This window comes from Odontesthes bonariensis, chromosome 22, assembly GCF_027942865.1.
Source record: "Odontesthes bonariensis isolate fOdoBon6 chromosome 22, fOdoBon6.hap1, whole genome shotgun sequence".
NCBI lineage: Eukaryota > Metazoa > Chordata > Actinopteri > Atheriniformes > Atherinopsidae > Odontesthes > Odontesthes bonariensis.
Window position 1 is genome coordinate 4,486,018 of NC_134527.1, and position 19,824 is coordinate 4,505,841.

General features: G+C 41.6%; 2 protein-coding genes across 3 annotated transcripts in view; both read left to right on the forward strand.

The window, feature by feature from the left end:
- Positions 1–9,184, forward strand: part of ghrb (growth hormone receptor b) — a 31,567-nt gene extending 22,383 nt beyond the window's left edge. For both annotated transcript variants that reach the window (XM_075455885.1, XM_075455884.1), the window contains 5 exons: positions 666–844; positions 940–1,084; positions 1,204–1,294; positions 4,886–4,955; positions 7,023–9,184. In XM_075455885.1, the coding sequence (XP_075312000.1) occupies positions 666–844; positions 940–1,084; positions 1,204–1,294; positions 4,886–4,955; positions 7,023–7,889 (1,352 nt within the window). In that variant the 3' untranslated portion in view covers positions 7,890–9,184. The remainder of the gene's footprint in view (positions 1–665; positions 845–939; positions 1,085–1,203; positions 1,295–4,885; positions 4,956–7,022) is intronic.
- A 2,018-nt stretch (positions 9,185–11,202) lies between these two features.
- On the forward strand, positions 11,203–19,166 carry ccdc152 (coiled-coil domain containing 152). The gene is made up of 8 exons (XM_075455326.1): positions 11,203–11,265; positions 11,812–11,917; positions 14,079–14,147; positions 14,246–14,310; positions 14,998–15,133; positions 17,423–17,550; positions 17,810–17,942; positions 19,030–19,166. The coding sequence occupies exons 1-8, from the start codon at positions 11,203–11,205 to the stop codon at positions 19,164–19,166; spliced, it is 837 nt and encodes a 278-aa protein (XP_075311441.1).
- Positions 19,167–19,824: the final 658 nt, after the last annotated feature.

Here is a 19,824-nt window from a genome sequence, read left to right on the forward strand (position 1 = left end):
GTGGTGCTCTTGAGCTCATGCGGCTGCATTGATCGCAGTGGCGTGATGGTTTCTCGTGCCGTACTGCGGGAAGACTTGAAAATCTTTTTTACAGCCTTAACCTTTTGAGATTTCTCCAAACAACCCATCATTTCCGTGGAAAGACCGAACCTTTGGAGGAAGCTCCTTTTATACATCACCTGTTTCGTCCTAGCTCCTTACGCACTTATTTGTTTCCTAAATTGTCTTCCCATTTGTCTCGGTACCTAACTTACCGCACCTACTCTAGCACTAGTTATGCTCTTAGCTGTTTGGATTTGGAAGGAAATGCACTTATGATTTCTTGTGACCTGAAGTTCTTCTGCCTACCGATGTGGAACACACTTATTGTAAGTCGCTTTGGATAAAAGAGTCTGCAGAATGACCCTAATGTAATGTAAATGTACTGTTATACCCAATCCTGACACCCTCACCAATTAACTTCCTGATTGTATAATCTTCCAGAAAGCTGCTAATTAAAGCTATTTATTCTCCTCTATTAAGTTGGTCACTAATAATCATTTCTTTGGATTTGTGTCTGTAGATTACAATTTGAGTTTTTATTGCATTTTGTTTGTTTGGTTTGTAAGTGCTCCATTTTTCCACGTTAGCCCACGGATGTTTTTTTTTTTTTTTTTGCTCTGCAGTGCAACCCGACCCCCCTTTCAACCTCAACTGGACGCTGCTGAATGTGAGCTTGACCGGCACTTACTACGACGTTATGTTGAGCTGGAAGCCCCCGCCGTCTGCAGACGTGGAGATGGGATGGATGACGCTGCAGTACGAGGTCCAGCACCGCAGCGTCAGCTCGGACGTGTGGGAAGTGGTGGGTGTCTCCGAGGATTTATTCTTTTACTCTTGCCTCTCTGAGAGCGTTGCTTTGTAGTAAGAGATAATGTGAACCCCCTGTTTCCGCCACAGACTGACCTCGTGAAAAGCACACATCGCTCTCTTTACGGACTTCAAACCAACGTCAATCACGAGGTTCGGGTCCGATGCAAAATGCTCGCTGGGAAAGAGTTTGGAGAATTCAGCGACTCTATATTCGTGCACATCCCATCTAAAGGTAAACTCACGTTCATGTTCACAGGCTTGGATGGACGGGGAAAAAGGCCAGAAACCTCAGATAATCTCCATGTTTTACAACTATAAAGCTGATTATTTCTGTGTTCACTCTTTCATCAGCTTCAAGATTCCCAGTGGTGGCTTTGCTCATCTTCGGAACCTTGTGTTTAGTGGCCATCATGATGCTTGTTATCATATCACAGCAAGAAAAGTAAGTAGTTCGCTGCCATCGGGATATCTGTGAACACTGGAGTATGTTGTCATGTTCTATTTTACCCTCAAGATGTAAGAAGCCGCCGAGAGTTCCCGGTGACGCATGAAAAATATAAAAAAGCTCAATTTTCAACAGCCCCCCTCCAACGCTTGTGTATTGCAGGTTAGCAACCACCTGTTGCTGGAATTTTAGGCACATGGAAGAAGAACAAGGTTTTACAAAACATACGTCGATACATGCACTGCAATAATATTTAGAACCATTTAGGGCTGGGCGAGTTAACTCGTTATTTAACGCCGATAAATATTTCATTTTTTGTAAAAGTCTGTTGCTCACAGGCTTTTATTTTGTAAAAGTCTGTTGCTCAGATGGCTTTTATTTTGTAAAAGTCTGTTGCTCACAGGCTTTTATTTTGTAAAAGTCTGTTGCTCACAGGCTTTTATTTTGTAAAAGTCTGTTGCTCAGATGGCTTTTATTTTGTAAAAGTCTGTTGCTGTCTGCTGTGGAACCGGAAAAGAAAGTAATCGGTGGATCCACCAAACATGGAGAAGGGTACGGAACTTTTACTCGGCCATTTTCATTTTAAAGTTCTTCCAGACGGCGGAGTCGACAGAACCAAAGTCATCTGTAAACACTGCCAAGTTGAATTGTCTTCTCAGCGTAGTAGTTCCAGTCTAAAATATCACTTAAAGGCAAAACACACAACTGATAGCAGCAAGTCATTCAAGGAAACAGACAGTGGAGCGAGGCTTCTACATAAAAACTACAGAAAGATGCTGATGTTAAAAGTGTGTTTGCACAACAAATGTTATGGCACTTTCATTCATATGGCAGCACATTTAAAATAAAGCTAAATGCTAAAAGCTATACGCTACTTTTGGATTCATTTTTGGATTTTGCGAACAAATGCGATTAATCGTGATTAATCAGGGAAATCATGTGATTAATTAGATTAAAAATATTGTTTTATTATTTTTTTTATTATCAGTTTTGTAAACCTTAGAGCAGCCGAGCTGGAACATGTTGAACAATAAGAAACCTGCATCCGCTCAGAATATCTCAGGTCGAAGTGATTACAAACCTGAAAAGCATCAAAGAGACCCTGAAATCAAAGCAGGATTAGGATAATATCATCCATCAGAGATGCTGCTTGCTTGAATAGGCAGCAGCTGGACTTCTTTTCTTTGAATCCGATGATGTTTCACCACTCCGAAAAGGCTTCTTTGGTTTTAACTGACTGGTGGTACCTTCAGGTTTCAAAGCTCTTCTTCACACTTTGAGAGTTGAGGAGGTCACGTGTGTCACTGAGCCATCTGGCCATTCTATGGGTCCTTTAAGTCATTGTGACCTATGAGTTGTTTACCTGCATGAGCCTTGTTGCAAGTGGGTGTGAAAACGTCGAGGAGCGCCAAGGCTGCATTACAGGTGTTAGGTGGTGATAACCGAGACGTTGGACCGTCAGATAGGAGTTAAAGGGATAGTTCGCCTCTTTTGACATGAAGCTGTATGACATCCCATATTAGCAACATTGTTTATGAACATCTTCTTACCCCCTGCTGCGTCCTGTGAGCAGAGTTCCAAACTCGTTTTGGCGTTGACGAAAGTAGTTCCGGCTAGTTGGCTGGGGTTTAAAAAATAAAGCGTTTTGCTTCTCAAAACAATTTGCGTTCAACAGAGTAATACAATCACAATCTCTTGGCACTATTTTCTCTCCCTTCGTATCACTGCCTGCTGCCGACAGCCGCGCCTGTTACGGTGTTTGCTGCTCGGTCTGCACAGCAGGCAGTGATACGAAGGGAGAGAAAATAGGGCCAAGCGATTGTGAGGTCTGACTTTTTCCTGGAGAACGATTTTGTGATGCAAATGTATTACTCTTTTGAATGCATATTGTTTTGAGAAACAAGAGCTTGAGCTTTATTTTTTAAACCCCAGCCAACTAGCCGGAACTACTTTCGTCAACGCCAAAACGAGGCTGGAACTCTGCTCACAGGACGCAGCAGGGGGTAAGAAGATGTTCATAAATGATATTGCTAATATGGGATGTCATACAGCTTCATGTCAAAAGAGGCGAACTATCCCTTTAAGGTGATGGTGTGAGAGGAACAATCTGAGCTGGTTTGTTGGTGAGTTACCAACGTTAGCTAACATCGGCTAACGTTCGATGGTTGTTCGTCGTAATCAGTGTTCGAACTATGCCGAGATTTTCGGGGGGTCCCATTTTTTTCTTGGGGGGTGGGGGGGTTCCTTGCTCTTGCGCTTGACTCAGAACGCGGATCTCGAAAACACATAAGAAGCCTACATACAGAATCATAGGCGGACAGCACAGCTTTATGCCAATTACGCACACAGGCTCCACACCTCCACACACGCATCGCGTCTGCAATCATAACTCACCAGGGGAAATCATGTTGGCATGCTCAAAAACATCATCGCGTCAACAATAATACCACACAGAAGAAAAACACAGGCAACATACACCTACTTAACACATCCACCAAAGATCACTGGAAATCAAACAACCAATCTTGCACGGCAACAAGCGTCAACAAACAAATAGGCACGACTGTCATCTGCTCACTGAACATCTCGTTGTTCCTCGGAACTTTTGCTTTTCTGAAAAAATCCAAAATTGTAAAGAGTGCCTTGCTGTCGTTTAGCCATTACTAACGCTGACCACTTGCACTTACATGATCTGAGTGAAGATGGAATGATTAAAAAAACACTTTCTCAAACTTCGGCCACACCCACAACATACATTGTATCAAAACGAGCGTGGGAAAGAGGCACAGCCACACAAACAGGCCTAGAAATAGAATTTGTGAGAAATTATGGGGATAGACTGTGTTGGCAGTCGTTGTCATATTTGTTTATTTTATCTTTGATGTAAACACAACACTTTGGATATGCAAATAGTTCCCGTTACACACGATTTCAATATCAATAAAACACATTTTGCCAATATTTTAGAAACTCCCAAACATTTCCCAAATCATGTTTTCGGGGGATCTCGTGTCAGTTTCAGGGGGTCTCGGATCCCCCGAGTCCCCCCGTAGTTCGAACCCTGGTCGTAATAGACGTTAAAACAAAGTGACGTCACTTTTTTTTACGCCGGCAGAGACGCCGAAGCAGCAAAGACGTGAAAGTCGAATCATTCGGTGAGAAAACGAGACGTGCAGCGTACAGCTGACTTCTCTGGGGGGCTGCATCTCAGCTGTCCCTCACCAGAGACCCCGTGCTTTCATGCAGCGCTTTTCCTGGCAGCTCCATGAAGGATGAACGAGCAGCTGCGTGGAATGAGCTGCTGTCAATCTCTGAAAATATAATACCATCCATATGATCCTCCTGTCAGAGATTAGCTCCAAACACGGTAGCCTTGTTGGCTGCATCAGTGAATCAGCTGGCTTCATTGGCTTCTTTAAGCCAGAAAAACTGTGGCTTCTGTCCCGAAAGGCCGGAGTTTGCGTCACCTACACGAGCAAAATGTCGCCTGTGATGACCACTGAAAAGAAAAAAAACAGCTGGCTCTCAGAGGCTCTCAACCATGTTACCTAACAGTTGTTTTTTTTGTTGTCGTTTGTTTTTTCCTAGGCTGATGGTTATTCTCTTGCCTCCTGTTCCTGGACCTAAAATAAGAGGAATCGACCCAGAATTACTCAAGGTATTCACCACCATTGTGACACTTAATTCTACCTGTATTTACTGGTGCAGTGGTTTTAAATTTAACCTGAATGTCAACACGGCGAAGCGAGCTGCTAAGTAGCTACGAGCTAACCAGTTGCTAGTTTACATTGATGAGTTCAAACGCAGTTTCTTGGGGGTCAGAGAAGGTAAAGTTGGGTTGCCAGGAGCACCCATCATTGTTGTAATTAATGTGCTTTTCACTACTCCTCTCCATGCTCTGTGGGTAAGGTCGTATAGTCGATTTTGCTCACCTTCCAACTTGAGTGAAAATACCCAGAACATATGTGAATATCTGTTTGAATTCTCCAGCTGCTACAGAAAGGAGCTCCAATGCTTTCTTAATGATCTCGTTTAGCATAGGATACGCCGACCGGACCGTCCTTTGTCAGAGCCAGGAGATAATTCCACCTGATAACCCAACACTTCATCCAGTTGTACTAACTGTAGCCCCTTTCACAGTGAGGAATAACCCGCGTTTAATTCGCGAATTTAGCGATACTGATGATCCGGGCTGGCGTGTCAACTCGACTTGCCATTCGACCCGCTTCGGACCCTAGTCTTTTTGCCGAGTTTGATGTGAAACCAATCGATGCGGGTCGGACGTGGGCGTGACGTGAGGAGTTTAAAAGACAGAATGGACAGCTGATTCAGAACAACAGCTTTCTCCACTCGTCGTCGTCAAAACTGTTCAGAGCATTGAACCAAAACACCAACCCTTGTGGTCTTGCCATCTTCCACACTCTTCTTACAGACACACGTGTGTTCAGAGCCATGACAGCTAAACGTCTTCGTCGATTGCGTCGACGCTGTTTGCGTTCTTCTGCTTCAAATTGTCGATGGATTTCCTCAACTTGGAGATTATAGTGCTCTTGTATTCTCTGCATATGTTCTTCGGCGGCATCCCACGTTGTGACCATCCACACCCCGTAAAATAACATCTCCATGAACTGCATATACACTTACAAAAACAAGTCCTCAAGGTGTCCCGCCATCGTTCGTTTGAAAGATTTGATGCAGACAGGTGCATTTAACCCTACCTCCGACGCATGGCTTGTACCTACGTCATTGTACACGCCCAGCATTTTATGTGTTCCGTGTGACGCTCTGCCACTAGGCAACTCCCCCTGAACTCGGCTTCAGGCGACACGGATCACCTAATACGCCAAGCTTTCACATTGCTCGACGCGGGACGAAGTGGCAATTTGGACCCGCGAAGGTAGCGGATCTCAGTGTGAAAACAGCTACCGATTCACCTGGATAAATAAGATGGCAGGAGGATGAGATGTTGCTGTCCTTTCTCAGTTAAAAGAATTGTATAAGAAAGGGATGTTCTCTATTATCTATCATGGCATATAGAGTATGATCTTCATGTAACTATGTGATAACGATTGCGAGGTCAAGGAGAAGACAACAGGAGGTTATTTTTTTGCCTATCCACCTGGACCCAGCTGCTGCTTTCTCTTCTTCTTCTGCTGTTTCCAGGGCACTATGGCAACTCACATCCCATCTAGTGGTACAAGGTGGCATTGCAGTGAAATTCAGTCCATACTGAAAGTATCTGGTTTATATATCTCGGCTACCTCATGCTTTGGCAGTTTTTTTTTTAATAATTCCCTGGGTGTTGATTTTGCCAGTTCTGTTCATATTTGTAATTTAATTTTTAATGTTTTAAATATCCTGATTCTTTTATCAAATTAAATTCTTTGGCCCAAATCCCTCCCATAGAGTGAAAGCAACACATCATCCGTTGGTTAAAACTAACCTTTCTCACGACGGTCTAAACCCAGCTCACGTTCCATCGCTTTGCTTTTTCTTGGATGGAGAAGCTCATAAACCTCAAACTTTTAAGCATGTTGACTTCTGTTTGTTTTATGACCTACTGGGGGGGGGGGGGGGGGGGGGGTGTTGCTGGGACTGGTGCCTTTTTTGGAAATGTTATCAGAATCCCAGACTACCAGCAAATAACTTATGTTCACTGTTATTTTACTGGTCAGAAATGACCATTTTAAACCTCCTAATCAACCTTTTCTCTTTCTTCTCACAGAAAGGTAAGCTTCGAGAGCTGGCCTCCATCCTGGGGGGTCCCCTTGATTTGAGGCCAGAGCTCTACAGCAAAGACCCCTGGGTGGAATTCATCGATCTGGACATTGAGGAGCAGAATGACAGACTGACGGACCTGGACACGGACTGTCTCATGGACCGCTCTCTGTCCTCCAACTGTTCTCCGTTCTCCGTTGGCTTCAGAGACGACGACTCGGGCCGTTCCAGCTGCTGTGAACCGGATCTCCTGAGCGACTCGAACGCGTCACCGCTCCATTCTCCCGTACCAAATCAGATGCTCAGTAAGGAACCGTCGTGCCCGACAGGCTCCACGTCCGGTTCAGGGGACCAAAGCTTCACCCCTGGAGAGCATTCTCTTGTGTCAGCGCTGAGAGAGGCGATGTACACCCAGGTGAGTGAGGTGAGGTCATCCGGCAACGTGCTGCTGTCCCCCGAAGAACAGACCGAGCTGGAGAAGGACGCCAACAAAGACGTCACGGCGGAGGAGGGAAAAGAAAAGAAAGAAGCTCGGCTCCTCGTAATCGAGGCAGACTCCAAAGACTACACTTCAAAGCTCAACGCGTGGAATATTAACCCAGAATCCTCCACAGGGGACACCGGGGAACCCTTCCAAACGGGAGCAGAGAATGGCGCCGCTCTACCGCCATCGTCTCAGCCTGAATCTGACGCCGTCCCTGGGTCCACACTCCCCCCGGCTCCGGTCTACACGGTGGTGGAGGGCGTCGGCAGACAGAACAGCCTCCTCCTGACGCAGAACTTGACACCCGGCCCCCACCTGACAATGCCAAAGATGGTGCCCACACCGGGCGGCTACCTGACTCCTGAGCTTCTGGGAAGCATCACACCCTAAATCTGTGGTAAAATGAAAGAAAATCGAGATCTACGCTCTCGTCTTTAATTTGAAATAGTCTAAATGACTAATTCAGACTAAAAGGCAGAACAGTTTCTGGAGGTCGGCTGTTGATGGTACGAGACTGAATGTCAGCCTGCCTTAAAATAGTTTCCGGGGGGTCAGGAGGCCACCACCTCTGCCTCCTCAGACTTACAGGGCGCCATCTGACAGGGCAACGTGGTTGAGAGTTTTCTATGTTTTTCTTTGTTATGGAACCATTTAATGATAAAACTGGAGCTGAAAAACTGCCTCAACATTTCAGGCTCTGACAGCTCAAAACATGGGCTGTGTTCGAAACCACATACTACATACTGATCGATCAGACAGTATGCAGAGCGTTTACCCACAATGCATTTCGCTCCTGCCCGAGCCGAAATCAGCCGGCCTGAAGCTGATTTCTCTTAAGCTCTAAACTCTGTAAACTTTAGCAACATTTGAAACATTTTCAGGTGAGAAAGTAGTCGTTTAGATCCCCAACGTGTTGAAAACCTGACAAAATACCGGCTATTTACAATTTTGTTCCCACGAATTCGGCGCTACTAAAGCTAGCCGCAGTGAGCAACGCACTTCCGGTTATTTTCACAAAATAAAATACCCGTTGCCTTTTATCATAGGGAAAGCCATTACGATACAATTGGTGCTTTTGTTTTGAAAACAGGAAGTGAACCTACCCTCGTTGTAGCTAGATTGAAACTGCCGTTTTGACAGGAAATGACGATCGGCGACGTCACGTTACGTTGCATCTTGGGTAGTTTGAGTATGAGTAGTAACCTCATGATGCATACCCAACATTTCGGCGAATCTAGTATGCATCCGGGAAAAAAAGTCAGTATGAGTAATATGAGAACTATGCGGTTTCGAACACAGCCCTGATTTATTATCTTAGTATCTTTGTTACAGCTGCCTTGTGTCAGTTTGCCAGAATGGGGTCTAAAAAGTACCCTCAACTAACTGACAGGCAAACGTAAATGTCTTATGAAGTTGTTTTGTACTTGTTTGCGAATGTATGCATCTATTCACTTGGGTTCATGGTGATGAATTCAAGACCAGCATTCATTTTTCTGTTGTTTTGGCCTCCATTAACTCCTGAAAAATACCCATATCTGGTTCTTTAGCTGCTAAATGTTCCATTTTCTTTACCAGCTTGTTACTAATTGTGTCCGTCTGTCCATATTGTGCTTTGAGCTAAAAGTGCCATGAGACAACTATGACTATAATAACCAATAAAATATGGCAACTACAATAAACCATGGGTTGTTTGTTGAAGGATTTTCTTGTACTTTGATGCAAAACGGTGAAATCTTTTCGAAGCTCATAGCAAAACTGAAATGGGATTTTTCACCTGACAGTCAGTATTCATTTATTTTTTTACCTTGATAAGCTTTTTGCATTTAACAATTTTTGTGCTGATTTGTGCATTTAATACGTTCAAAGTTGGAAAAAGTGGTCATAAGAATTACTTTTAATGCAGTTTAATTGTTCAAAATAATATTAATAAAAAAAACATCCATACAATTGTTCTTGTCTTTCATGTTACTAGCGTAACTCATTTTTGTGGTGTGGTTGTATAAACTGGCAATGTTCAAATATTGATGTACAAGGAACATTTAAATAACTTTTGTTCAGCAGAATACGCTGTAAAGTTTAAATTGCGCAGTATCTGAAAGCTATTCTCGAGCTCAGCCATTGTGTATGGAGGAGTAAAAGTGCCAAAATTAAATGCATCGTTAAGTAATTACTTAAAGATGTCTTATTTGGATTGATTAAAAACGAACTTCCCCTTTAAATGTGTCATTAATTAATTAAAATTGGAATTAAATACATGAATCATTAAATAATTATTTAAATGTGTCATTAATTCATTAAAATACCAATTCATTTTGTGTAAAAAAAAAGAAAAAAAAAATCGAATGATTTCACTATCTAATTAATTATTTCATGATCCTTGTGTTGCAGTGAATCATTTATTTATTCTATCTGTCAAACTCGCCCATCAAAGTCAGTGGGCGGATTCCTAGCACCTGATTGGTCACCCTGCACATCCAGTCAAGGCAAATCGATACCAGATAATGGATGATGCGGAGCTAATGAACTCAATCCCACATACTGGGTGGCGCTATTCGCCTTTACGTTGGTTTAGATACTCTATCAGACCCAGAGCAAAGCAATGGATCAGGCTAGATAACAAGGACATTCTGTTTAAACACAAATCCCTTTTTATTGAGTATTTAATAATAACATTGTACATGTGGCTCAATTATTCAACAGGGATGGTCTTCTCTATTCCTATAATGAGTTTTTATCTGAATATAATATCCCTGTATCACCTGTAGATTTTGCCAAAGTTTTTGGAGCAATCCCTTCTGGTGTTTGCATGTTATTTAGATCTCAACCAAGAGTGGAAACCAAACATTTCTCCCTGTTGTCCTTGTCAGACACCCCAGTAGGTAAAGCTTGTTTGACCAGTAATGGTAAAAACAACACACTAATTAGACTCCTGTTTCAAAGGAATTACACCACAGTTCCACATGTGGTCTCATACTGGAACAAATACTCTTACCCAACCGATACCTGTTAACTAATAAAGTCAGACGTTTCATTTAAGTTCATTCATAGATTTTATCCATCCAATGATCATATTGTTAAAAGATTAAAAAAAGACATTGATGTGAAATGTACTTTCTGTTCTATACAGACTGAAATTGTTACCAATTTATTTTGGCACTGCCCTATTGTCCAAAGGCTGTGGAGTGATATCTGTAACTTTATCGCTAACAATATTGATAACGACTTTAATTTATCTTGGAGGAGTGTATTGTTTGGGCTCCCTGACTTTAACAAATCCAAAGAAAAAGCCAACATAACTTTTATTATCAACCTCATCATTTTAATGGCAAAATTTCATATCCATAAATGTAAATTCATGAAAAAAATTGAAAATAATTCTTGCCTTTCTCGGTGAGCCCAGGCAGTACATGACCTCCATTAAATTCTCAAACAATCAGAAAGCGATTAAGACTGTTGATATCTGTGAACACTTGAATATTTTATTGTGACCTCTTTTACCCCCTGGCGTAGAATATTGAAATGTTTCATATGTAATGTAAAAAAAAATTGAAAAATAATAATGAATGGATCAGACTAGATTAGCGTTAGCCCCGCCCACTGAGGAGCTCACAGGTTCGAGCTAACGGCAGACGTTTCCAGAGTAAAAACCGAAGCATTTAAACTACAAGCAGTACATTTGTGTGCTGTATCTTGGGCTAAAACGATGACAAAGTTCAACTGCGTCAATCTTGACGAATTCATGGCGGATTTTGGTCAGTTAGAACAGGTAAAAACGCTAGCTAGTTAGCTAACTCACAGTAAGCTAGCTAACTCACTGTAAGCTAGCTAATTTACAGTAAGCTAGCTAACTCACAGTAATAAATAAGTGAATTTCACATGAAATTGTTGCAATTCCATGTTATTTTTGCTTCTGGTATTACACTTACTGTGTAATTTAGATTCAAGATTCAAAGGTTTATTATCATATGTGCAGTTAGAAACGTGTTTCCCTTCACAATGAAATTCTTTGCTTTGTTGCCCGCACTGGATGTCCAAATATAATAAAAGATAAGATAAAGTAAGCAGGCAACAACAATATTATAGCAGGATTCTTAAATGAAATAAAAATATAGAAATATAGCCTGTGTACATAAATGTGCAGTAGTGCGCTACATTAGCTGTCTTTGTGTTTTCTGTGCTTACTGTTAGCTCTTACTGTTCCAGCATAAAACACCTGTTTACCATACTGTAGCCTGCACTTTGTACATTGACTATAGCAACATGTGGGGCCACTGTTGAATAAAGTATCCGCTCTCACACTGTCGATAAACAGACAATAACAAAGATGAATGGCAAAAACAGCATGTTGGAGATCATGATGGAAGACGCCAACAGACTCATGAAATTCTATCTGAGCAAGGAGAAGAGTCTGGCTGAGGGTGAGCATTTGTTTTTCCTGTCCTGCTTGTTTTTAGGAAGAAATGTGTGTGTTGCCTCAGTTGTATGTCTCCCCCTGTTGGTGATTTTGCCTAAAGAATATGATCAACTTCAGCAAAAAAAAAAACATGAGAGATACATTGATCAGTGGCCAAGTGATAACACTGGATTTTAAGCGGCATACCTGGATGTGTACTGCCTCTCTGTGGGGTCAGATTTTGTTTTTAAGACGCTCAGTAGATCATTTGTCATTTATTTCTTAATTTATTTAAAACGGGGACAATGCACAAAAGCATTAATCGTGAGAGAAGAGATTCCTGGTGCCAGGTTGTAGCAACATTTGCTCATTTCCACCTGTAGTCCCATGGCACGTAAAGGTAAAAACAGATTAAGATTGTAAAATATGACAGATAAAAGTAATATGCAGACCATAATATTTTAAAAATAGACAAAATACACTGGCAAAAAAAGAAAAAAAGAGAGAGGAAAACAGGAAACAAAGGCACCAAAGGCGTGGGAAGGACATTCATGGCCACACATGAATGCTGCACTCACCCCTGCTAACAGACCGAGTTACTCGCGCTGGGTTTTCGGAACAGAGCGTTACAGACTTTTTCAGAGGGGGAGCGTGAGCATTGTAAATAATTTTGTGGACTAAAGGCAAAGCATCTTTATTTATATAGCGCATTTCATACCACAGGCAACTCAGTGTGCTTTACATAAAGACAAGGCATTTAAAAGAACAGCATAAAATCAAGCAATTTAAAGAGAAAAAAAATAGAATAAGAATTAAAACACAGTTAAAAGCAATCAAAGAAGAGGGGAAAAAGAAAGATATAAACTCAACCATAAGCACACGGTAAGAGAAATGTTTTTAACCTGGATTTAAAAGTGCTCACAGTTGGGGCTGATTTCAGTTCTGCTGGTAGTTTGTTCCAGTTGTGTGCAGCATAACAGCTAAAAGCTGCTTCACCGGGTCCAGTTTGAACTCTGGGCTCCGCTATCTGACCTGAGTCAGCAGATCTCAGAGCTCTAAACAGACATTTGAATGTATAATTAAATTCTCAAAACTCAAAATACCATATTTGGCGAGTACAAGATGGTGATGCCGTGGTTTTTTGGCACGGATCTTGAGGCTACTTTTACACAATGACAATAGTGGTTTTGTGACAGTTTTACATGCCTGAGACCAGGATGTGATCATTGCATTTAGGTATGCTTCAAGGGTAAGAGAGTTTCTTATGTAAATGTATTTTATTTATACAGCCCTTTACAAACAATCATTACGGTGTATAAAAGTGCTTTACAGCAGGTAATAAATAAAGAGAGGAATAAGTAAAAACAAATAAAAACAATAAAAGAACAGTGAAAGCAATAAAATACAACAAAATCAAAAAGATAAAAGTGTCATCATACTACTGGGTATTAGGATAAAAGTCTTATTTGCGACGGATCTGGTTAAAATAAAAATTATGGTTAAAAAACTTATTACTACTTATGATACTTATGTTTCTAAAATTTAAAATTATATTTCAACGTATTACTCAGCTTTTTAAAACTGAGCGTTTCATCTAGAATTAATCCCAGATATTTAAATTTCTCTACATGTTTTATTTTTTGTCCATTTACTAAAACAAGGTGGTCCTTAAAAAGTCTTAAATCAATTTTCCTGAAAATAAGACCTTAAAAAGTATTAAATTGTCTTAAATTCAGATTGCATGGGTCTTAAATATTTGTGTATTTTTCTTTTTGCTCTAAAGGAACAGGATTTAAAAAATATATATATTTACTTGATTTTATAAGCATTTGTTCATGGGACTTAAATGTTCTGAAAATATTGTAATAAATTTAATTTAGGACAGTGATGACATTTTTGTGATCTTTTCGCATGACACACATTTAGTCGATGTTCTTAAACTCAACCGTCATTTTACCATACTGTCAGTGTGTACGTTTGGTCTTAAATTTCATTTAGAAGTGGTATTAAAAGGTCTTAAAAAGTCTTAAATTTAACTTGTTTATACCTGTATACACCCTGTAAAATCTCAGGATAAGTTTGAAGTTTACACAGATGAATAAACCTTCTGGATTGAATTAATGTGCATGTTAAGGGGCTTAAACGAACCTCTCAAAAACTGTTCATTTTGCATCACCATGTCGCAGAGAAAGACGGCCTCCTGGTCACAGTGAACAAGCTGCAGCAGACTCTGGAGGAGCAGTGCAACCTCAGAGGTAACCGGTCAGAAAGTTGGACAAAATATGAACAAAAAACGTGAAAACGAGGAATAACCGAAACCCCAAATGTTCCTTGTGTGTGTCCCGTGTTTCAGTGGAGAACGAGAGACTGAAGAATGAAGTGGTGGATTTGAAACAACTGAGTGAAAGAAGAGTGGAGGTGAGTGCAGAAGCAGGATTTCAAGGCCCCAACGGGGCCACTTTAGGCTCGGATGTACATTTAGACTGACCAGCACATTCTCTAAATTAGCACCGACAAAAGCTGGAGTAGCTCCACCAGGGAGCTGCCAGATTATGGAAGTTTTTCTGTGCCATCAGAGTTTGAATACGAATTTCTAATATTGAATTTTTACAGCATCAAAATCAGACTTTGAATTTGAAAAACCAACAGTGGAAAAAAATTCAACTTCAAAAATTCAGTGGAAAAAAAACAGATTGGACAGATCAGCTCATTAGATATTAGTAATATCTGTTACTCAATTTTACTAACACAAATGGCAAATAAAGTAAACTCACTCACCGAAGCACCATCATGGCTGATCTGTCCAGTGGAGCGTAACTTGATTGGCTGCCGTTGGATGAATTGAGACAGGGATCGATTGCTTCTCCCTGTTCTCCCAGACTTTCCACTAAATTTTTTGAAGTTGAATTTTTTTTCACTGAATTTTTTTAAAGCTGAATTTTTTTTCCACAGATTTTTGTTTTTAGAATTTTAATTTTTTTTCCCACTGTTGGTTTTTCAAATTCAAAGTCTGATTTTGATGCTGTAAAAATTCAATATTAGCATTCAAAAACTTCCATACCAGATTTCCCCTGGAGAGCGTGTGGTCTTGTGTGTTGTCATCAGGCTGGAGAGGCCGAGGTTCAGCGGCTGCTCGGCAGAATGAGAGCAGAAGAAGAGCGACACCAGAGGGAGCTACAGGCTGCCCGGCAGCAGTGCAGCGGAGAGGTGGAGCGCGCCCACAGGGAGGCTCTCAGGCTGCGTAAGGCCTCAGAAAATGACTTGATGCTCTCACACTGTGAATGTACAATTTTTCTATTGAGTTCTTTAACATTTAACATTTTTATTCTTCTCATACACAGCCCTATTTTACCACCCGTACTCAAATTCCATTCTTACTGTTTTGTATTTCTAATTTGTTAATTCTTTTATGTTATTGTTGAGTGTTGTACTTTGCGAGTGAAAGTCAAATTCCTTGTTTCTTTAGTCCAGGGATGTCCAAAGTCGGTCCTCGAGGGCCGCTATCCTGCAGGTTTTAGATGTTGCTTCAACACACCTGATTGAAATCAAGACATCATTAACAGGCTTGTGCAGAACTTAACAATCTGTTGAAGAGATCCATTTAATCTGAATCAGGTGTGTTGAAGCAACATCTAAAACCTGCAGGATAGCGGCCCTCGAGGACCGACTTTGGACATCCCTGGTTTAGTCAAACCTGGCCAATAAAGCTGATTCTGATTTCCAAGAAACAGTGTCACACAAATACTAAACAATCGATAAACCTGCAAAACATATACACGCCAAATAGAAGAAAGAGTGGTACATAAATCATAAGAAATGCAGCACAGTTAGGAGTTAAAATGATAATTCTACAACAATGAAGGAAGAAGTGTGATCTCATTAGTGTGATGTCCTGTGAATAGGCATCAGTTACCACAGATTTAACTATAAAACACTTGTTAAAGTACTTTTGTGTGGCACTGTTGGAAATACCACGGGCTCCCCTCCAGGTGCTGTTCCTAATACAAGATCTTTCAAAGAAGTTGGCCCTGGGAGGAATCTTGTTCCTCCTTTGGAAGACGCTTCAGACAAAGTGAAGCTGTGCCTGAAGTTAAATTCAGTCAGTGGAAGGGGGAAACTACTCTGATATGAAGCTCTAATATGACAGCATGTTATCTGAAGATGACAAACCCACATTTGAAAGCCAGTTTTGAAGGGGGCGCCATATATAGCTCAACTGGTTGGACCGGAGCCTCGTGTGCAGAGGCTGCGGTTCGAGTCCCGGCCCGGGGCCCTTTGCTGCATGTCTTACCCGCTCTTTCAGCCCCCTTTTCCAGCCGCCTACTCTCAAATAACCAGCCCCCAAAAAAACCTTTAAGAAAGAAAACCATCAATGAGGAAAGAGTCCTGCTGCCCCCGCTCACCTGTGCTCAGATGCAGGAGGCTTAGGACTAGGGATGTAAACGGTTAATCGACTATCGATTAATTGTCGATAAGAATTTACTCGACTAAATTAAATTAATTGTCGACTAATTGAATTTTATAATCTAAGACCGTTTCCCACAGGAAAACCCGAGATTCTCGACCTGACACAAACACGAGGCGGTCAAAACGGAGTGGAGTGTGGGAGCATTTTAGATTAATTAACGATGAAAAAGACACACAATGCAAACTCTGCGGTGCTACATTGAAATTCAAAAGCTCTACAAGTTCGTTAAGAGGGCATTACTCAGAGAATTTGCGGGATGATTGAAAGAGAGATGATGCCAATTAGCACAACCCGGGGGCGAGGGATTACGGGAGCTAACACAATTCATGGAGCCAGGATATGATATCCCTTCGCCAGCAACCGTAACTTCCCACTTGGAAGTACGCTACGAAAATAAGAAGGCTAAGCTAACAACATGTTTGTCCATCTTACTGTCACCTTCCTCAGGGATGATTTAAGTTGTGTTCAGAATATATTTGAAGGTTCCAGGGCTAGTAATCTTACTGTTACCTTTCTCAGACCGAGGGGGATTTAAATGCTGCTGCTAATGTTTCCACTTTTACATATGTAGTTTACCAGATTATTACGTGTAAGCTAGGCCTAAAATTTATTTTATTTTGCTTAATGTTTCACATGCAACAGGCGAGCCAGTGCACAATTATTTTTTTATGTATTTTAATTTTCTGTCCATAATTTATTTAGTTAAACTACATAAATGCCATTAACTGCACAGTATCCTAACTGGTACAATAAAACATCAATTGTGCAATATAACATGCATTTTTATTCAGTAAATAAGCAATATTTGGCTTTTTATGTTAAAGACACTATTGATACCGTGAGAAATTTACATTCTCAGGAAAAAAGCCGCTTATCAGTTAATCGTTAATCGATCGATAAGGTCAATCAACTAATGATTAATGAATTAATCGATAATTTGCATCCCTACTTAGAACTCTTCCATTACATTCCCCCCCATGCGTTTCTATTCCTCTGACTGTGTGGGACTGTACGGCTCGGAGTTGTCTGAGTTTGACTTTGCTGTTTGTGTTTTGTCTGCAGTGGAAGCCAAAGATCGGGATGTCCAGAGGCTGATGGAGGAGAAGGATCTGGATCTGCAGGAGATGAAGAAGAGGCTGAAGGACCAGGAGAGGGAACGGCAGAGCGAGCTCCTCAAGCTGCAGATGGAGGTGAAACAAAGCAGAGAAATGTTTCTTTTCCTCTTATAAACAGTCCAGTAGTGGTTGCTAAGGAAACATTTGTTTTCTTAAGCTGACAGCCGAAGGTGGCGGCTGTATTATAATGAAGTTTGAATCAGGTTAGCTGCGTATCTGGAGCTCTATGTGCATCACATGGGTGTAAAATCTGCACTGAAATAACTTTCACTTCTTCTCTGGTTTGGTTTTTTCGCGGCGGGTTTAAGCTCGTTTGTTTTGTGGCTTTTTACAGTTTGGTGCTAAGTTGGCCAGAGTTCAGAATACGGCTCAGCAGAGCCAGCAGCAGCAACAGCAGCTGCACGGCCCCAGCATGCTTCCACAGAGCGTCTACAAGAGGGTGAGCAGAGCACACTCAGCCTTTCACACCTTTATAATGTTTAAAAAGTCCCATCTATAGCAGCGTTTCTTTTAAAAAAGTAAATCTGTCGGTCATTGTGCAACATTTTTATTCCCATAAATCTGATACTTTGGTACGAGGCATTTTGGATGTTGGCTAAACGTACACATGTGTGTTACTCTGGGACGGATGTGCAGCTTTTCTCCTTCAGCACTGAGACTCGGTACTTAAAGGGACAGTTCGCCTCTTTTGACATGAAGCTGTATGACATCCCATATCAGCAACATCATTTATGAACATCTTCTTACCCCCTGCTGCGTCCTGTGAGCAGAGTTCCAGCCTCGTTTTGGTGTTGATGAAAGTAGTTCCGGCTAGTTGGCTGGGGTTTAAAAAAATAAAGCGTTTTGTTTCTCAAAACAATATGCGTTCAAAAGAGTATTACAATTGCATCACAAAATCGTTCTCCAGGAAAAAGTCAGACCTCACAGTCTCTTGGCCCTATTTTCTCTCCCTTCGTATCACTGCCTGCTGCCGCCTGCCGACAGCCGCGCCTGTTACAGTGTTTGCTGCTCGGTCTGCACTTCGGTCTGCACAGCAGGCAGTGATACGAAGGGAGAGAAAATAGTGCCGGGACTCTAGTTACCTCTATATTCTTGTTTTTCTTATTTTTATTTTTTTATTTTTTTTACAGTAGAGTAGGTTCTTTCTTTTTCTTTTTGTATTGTTGTTGCTCTCACCTGTAAATGACTCGTACTTTGTATGGTTGTTTTTCTCACTTGTAAAGAACTCATATTAACGCAGAATGCTCGTTAGAGCACATAGAGCGAAGAAGAGGATTGGAATAGCGGAAATATGACGTAAAGGTGCAAAACAGTGACTGAAATTTAGAAAGATCTAGTCAGTGGAAGAAAAAAAAGAGAGAAAGGAAGTTATAAAAATATATATATATATATATATATATATATATATATCCTAAAGATCCTGAATGCAACAGCAGCTTCTGATGGTTAACATGAAAACATCACCTGTACGGACGATGGAATGAGACACGCAGCAGAAAACGTGTGCGTGTTTGTGTGCAGATTAACTGCGTGTGCATGTGTGTGCATGTGTGTTTCCTCAGAAGCTGCAGTTTTTCCAGGAGGAGAAGAACAAAGAGATTGGGGCCCTGCGTCAGAGAATCAGAGAGCTGGAAGAGCACCAGCGCGCCAGCAGCCTCGCTGACGGCCGCCTGAAGCGAAGGAAGATGTAGTTCAGCCAGGCTGCTGCTGACCTGCGGGTGCATGACGTGTTCGAAATGTTCAGAAGTGTAGAGAAAGTTTCATCTCCTCAGAGACTTTGCTTGTGGAGTTTTGCTGGTTTCTCCTGCTCTGCTCGCAGGTGACGGTGTGCAGAGCACATTTTAACACATGCTGGATGCTCCTCTAAGAGTTTAATCCAATTAGACGCCTGCAGCGAAGGTCCGGGGGAAGGAAGGGAGGGAGGGGGGTCACTTCTCAATGAACCGCGGAGGAGGACGTCTAATCCTCTTCCAGCAATTAAAGCTGTTTATCTGTTCCCATTCAAAGAAGTAATTTAACTGATTTGTTTGTGTTTTCGGGTTTTTCGGCATTTCGCTTCTTGATCAAAGATGGAACCCTTTGGGTGTAAGGCTATCCTTCCTAACCTTTTGTTTTCTGTGCTACATACTGACAGCAGAAGCTGAAATGATCAGTCATAGAAGAGCCACATCTCATTAAAGAAGGCTTTCATTGTTCTCTGGTGTCTGTGACGCTGCCTCATGACGAGGTATCGTGCCTCCCTGCCGCTCCTCCTCACTGGGACGGCACACCCGAAAGAACATGTCCCGCCTGGTGAGGTGCTGATCTTATACGCTGTAATCTTTTTATCTGGGCTGTCTAAAGGGGACA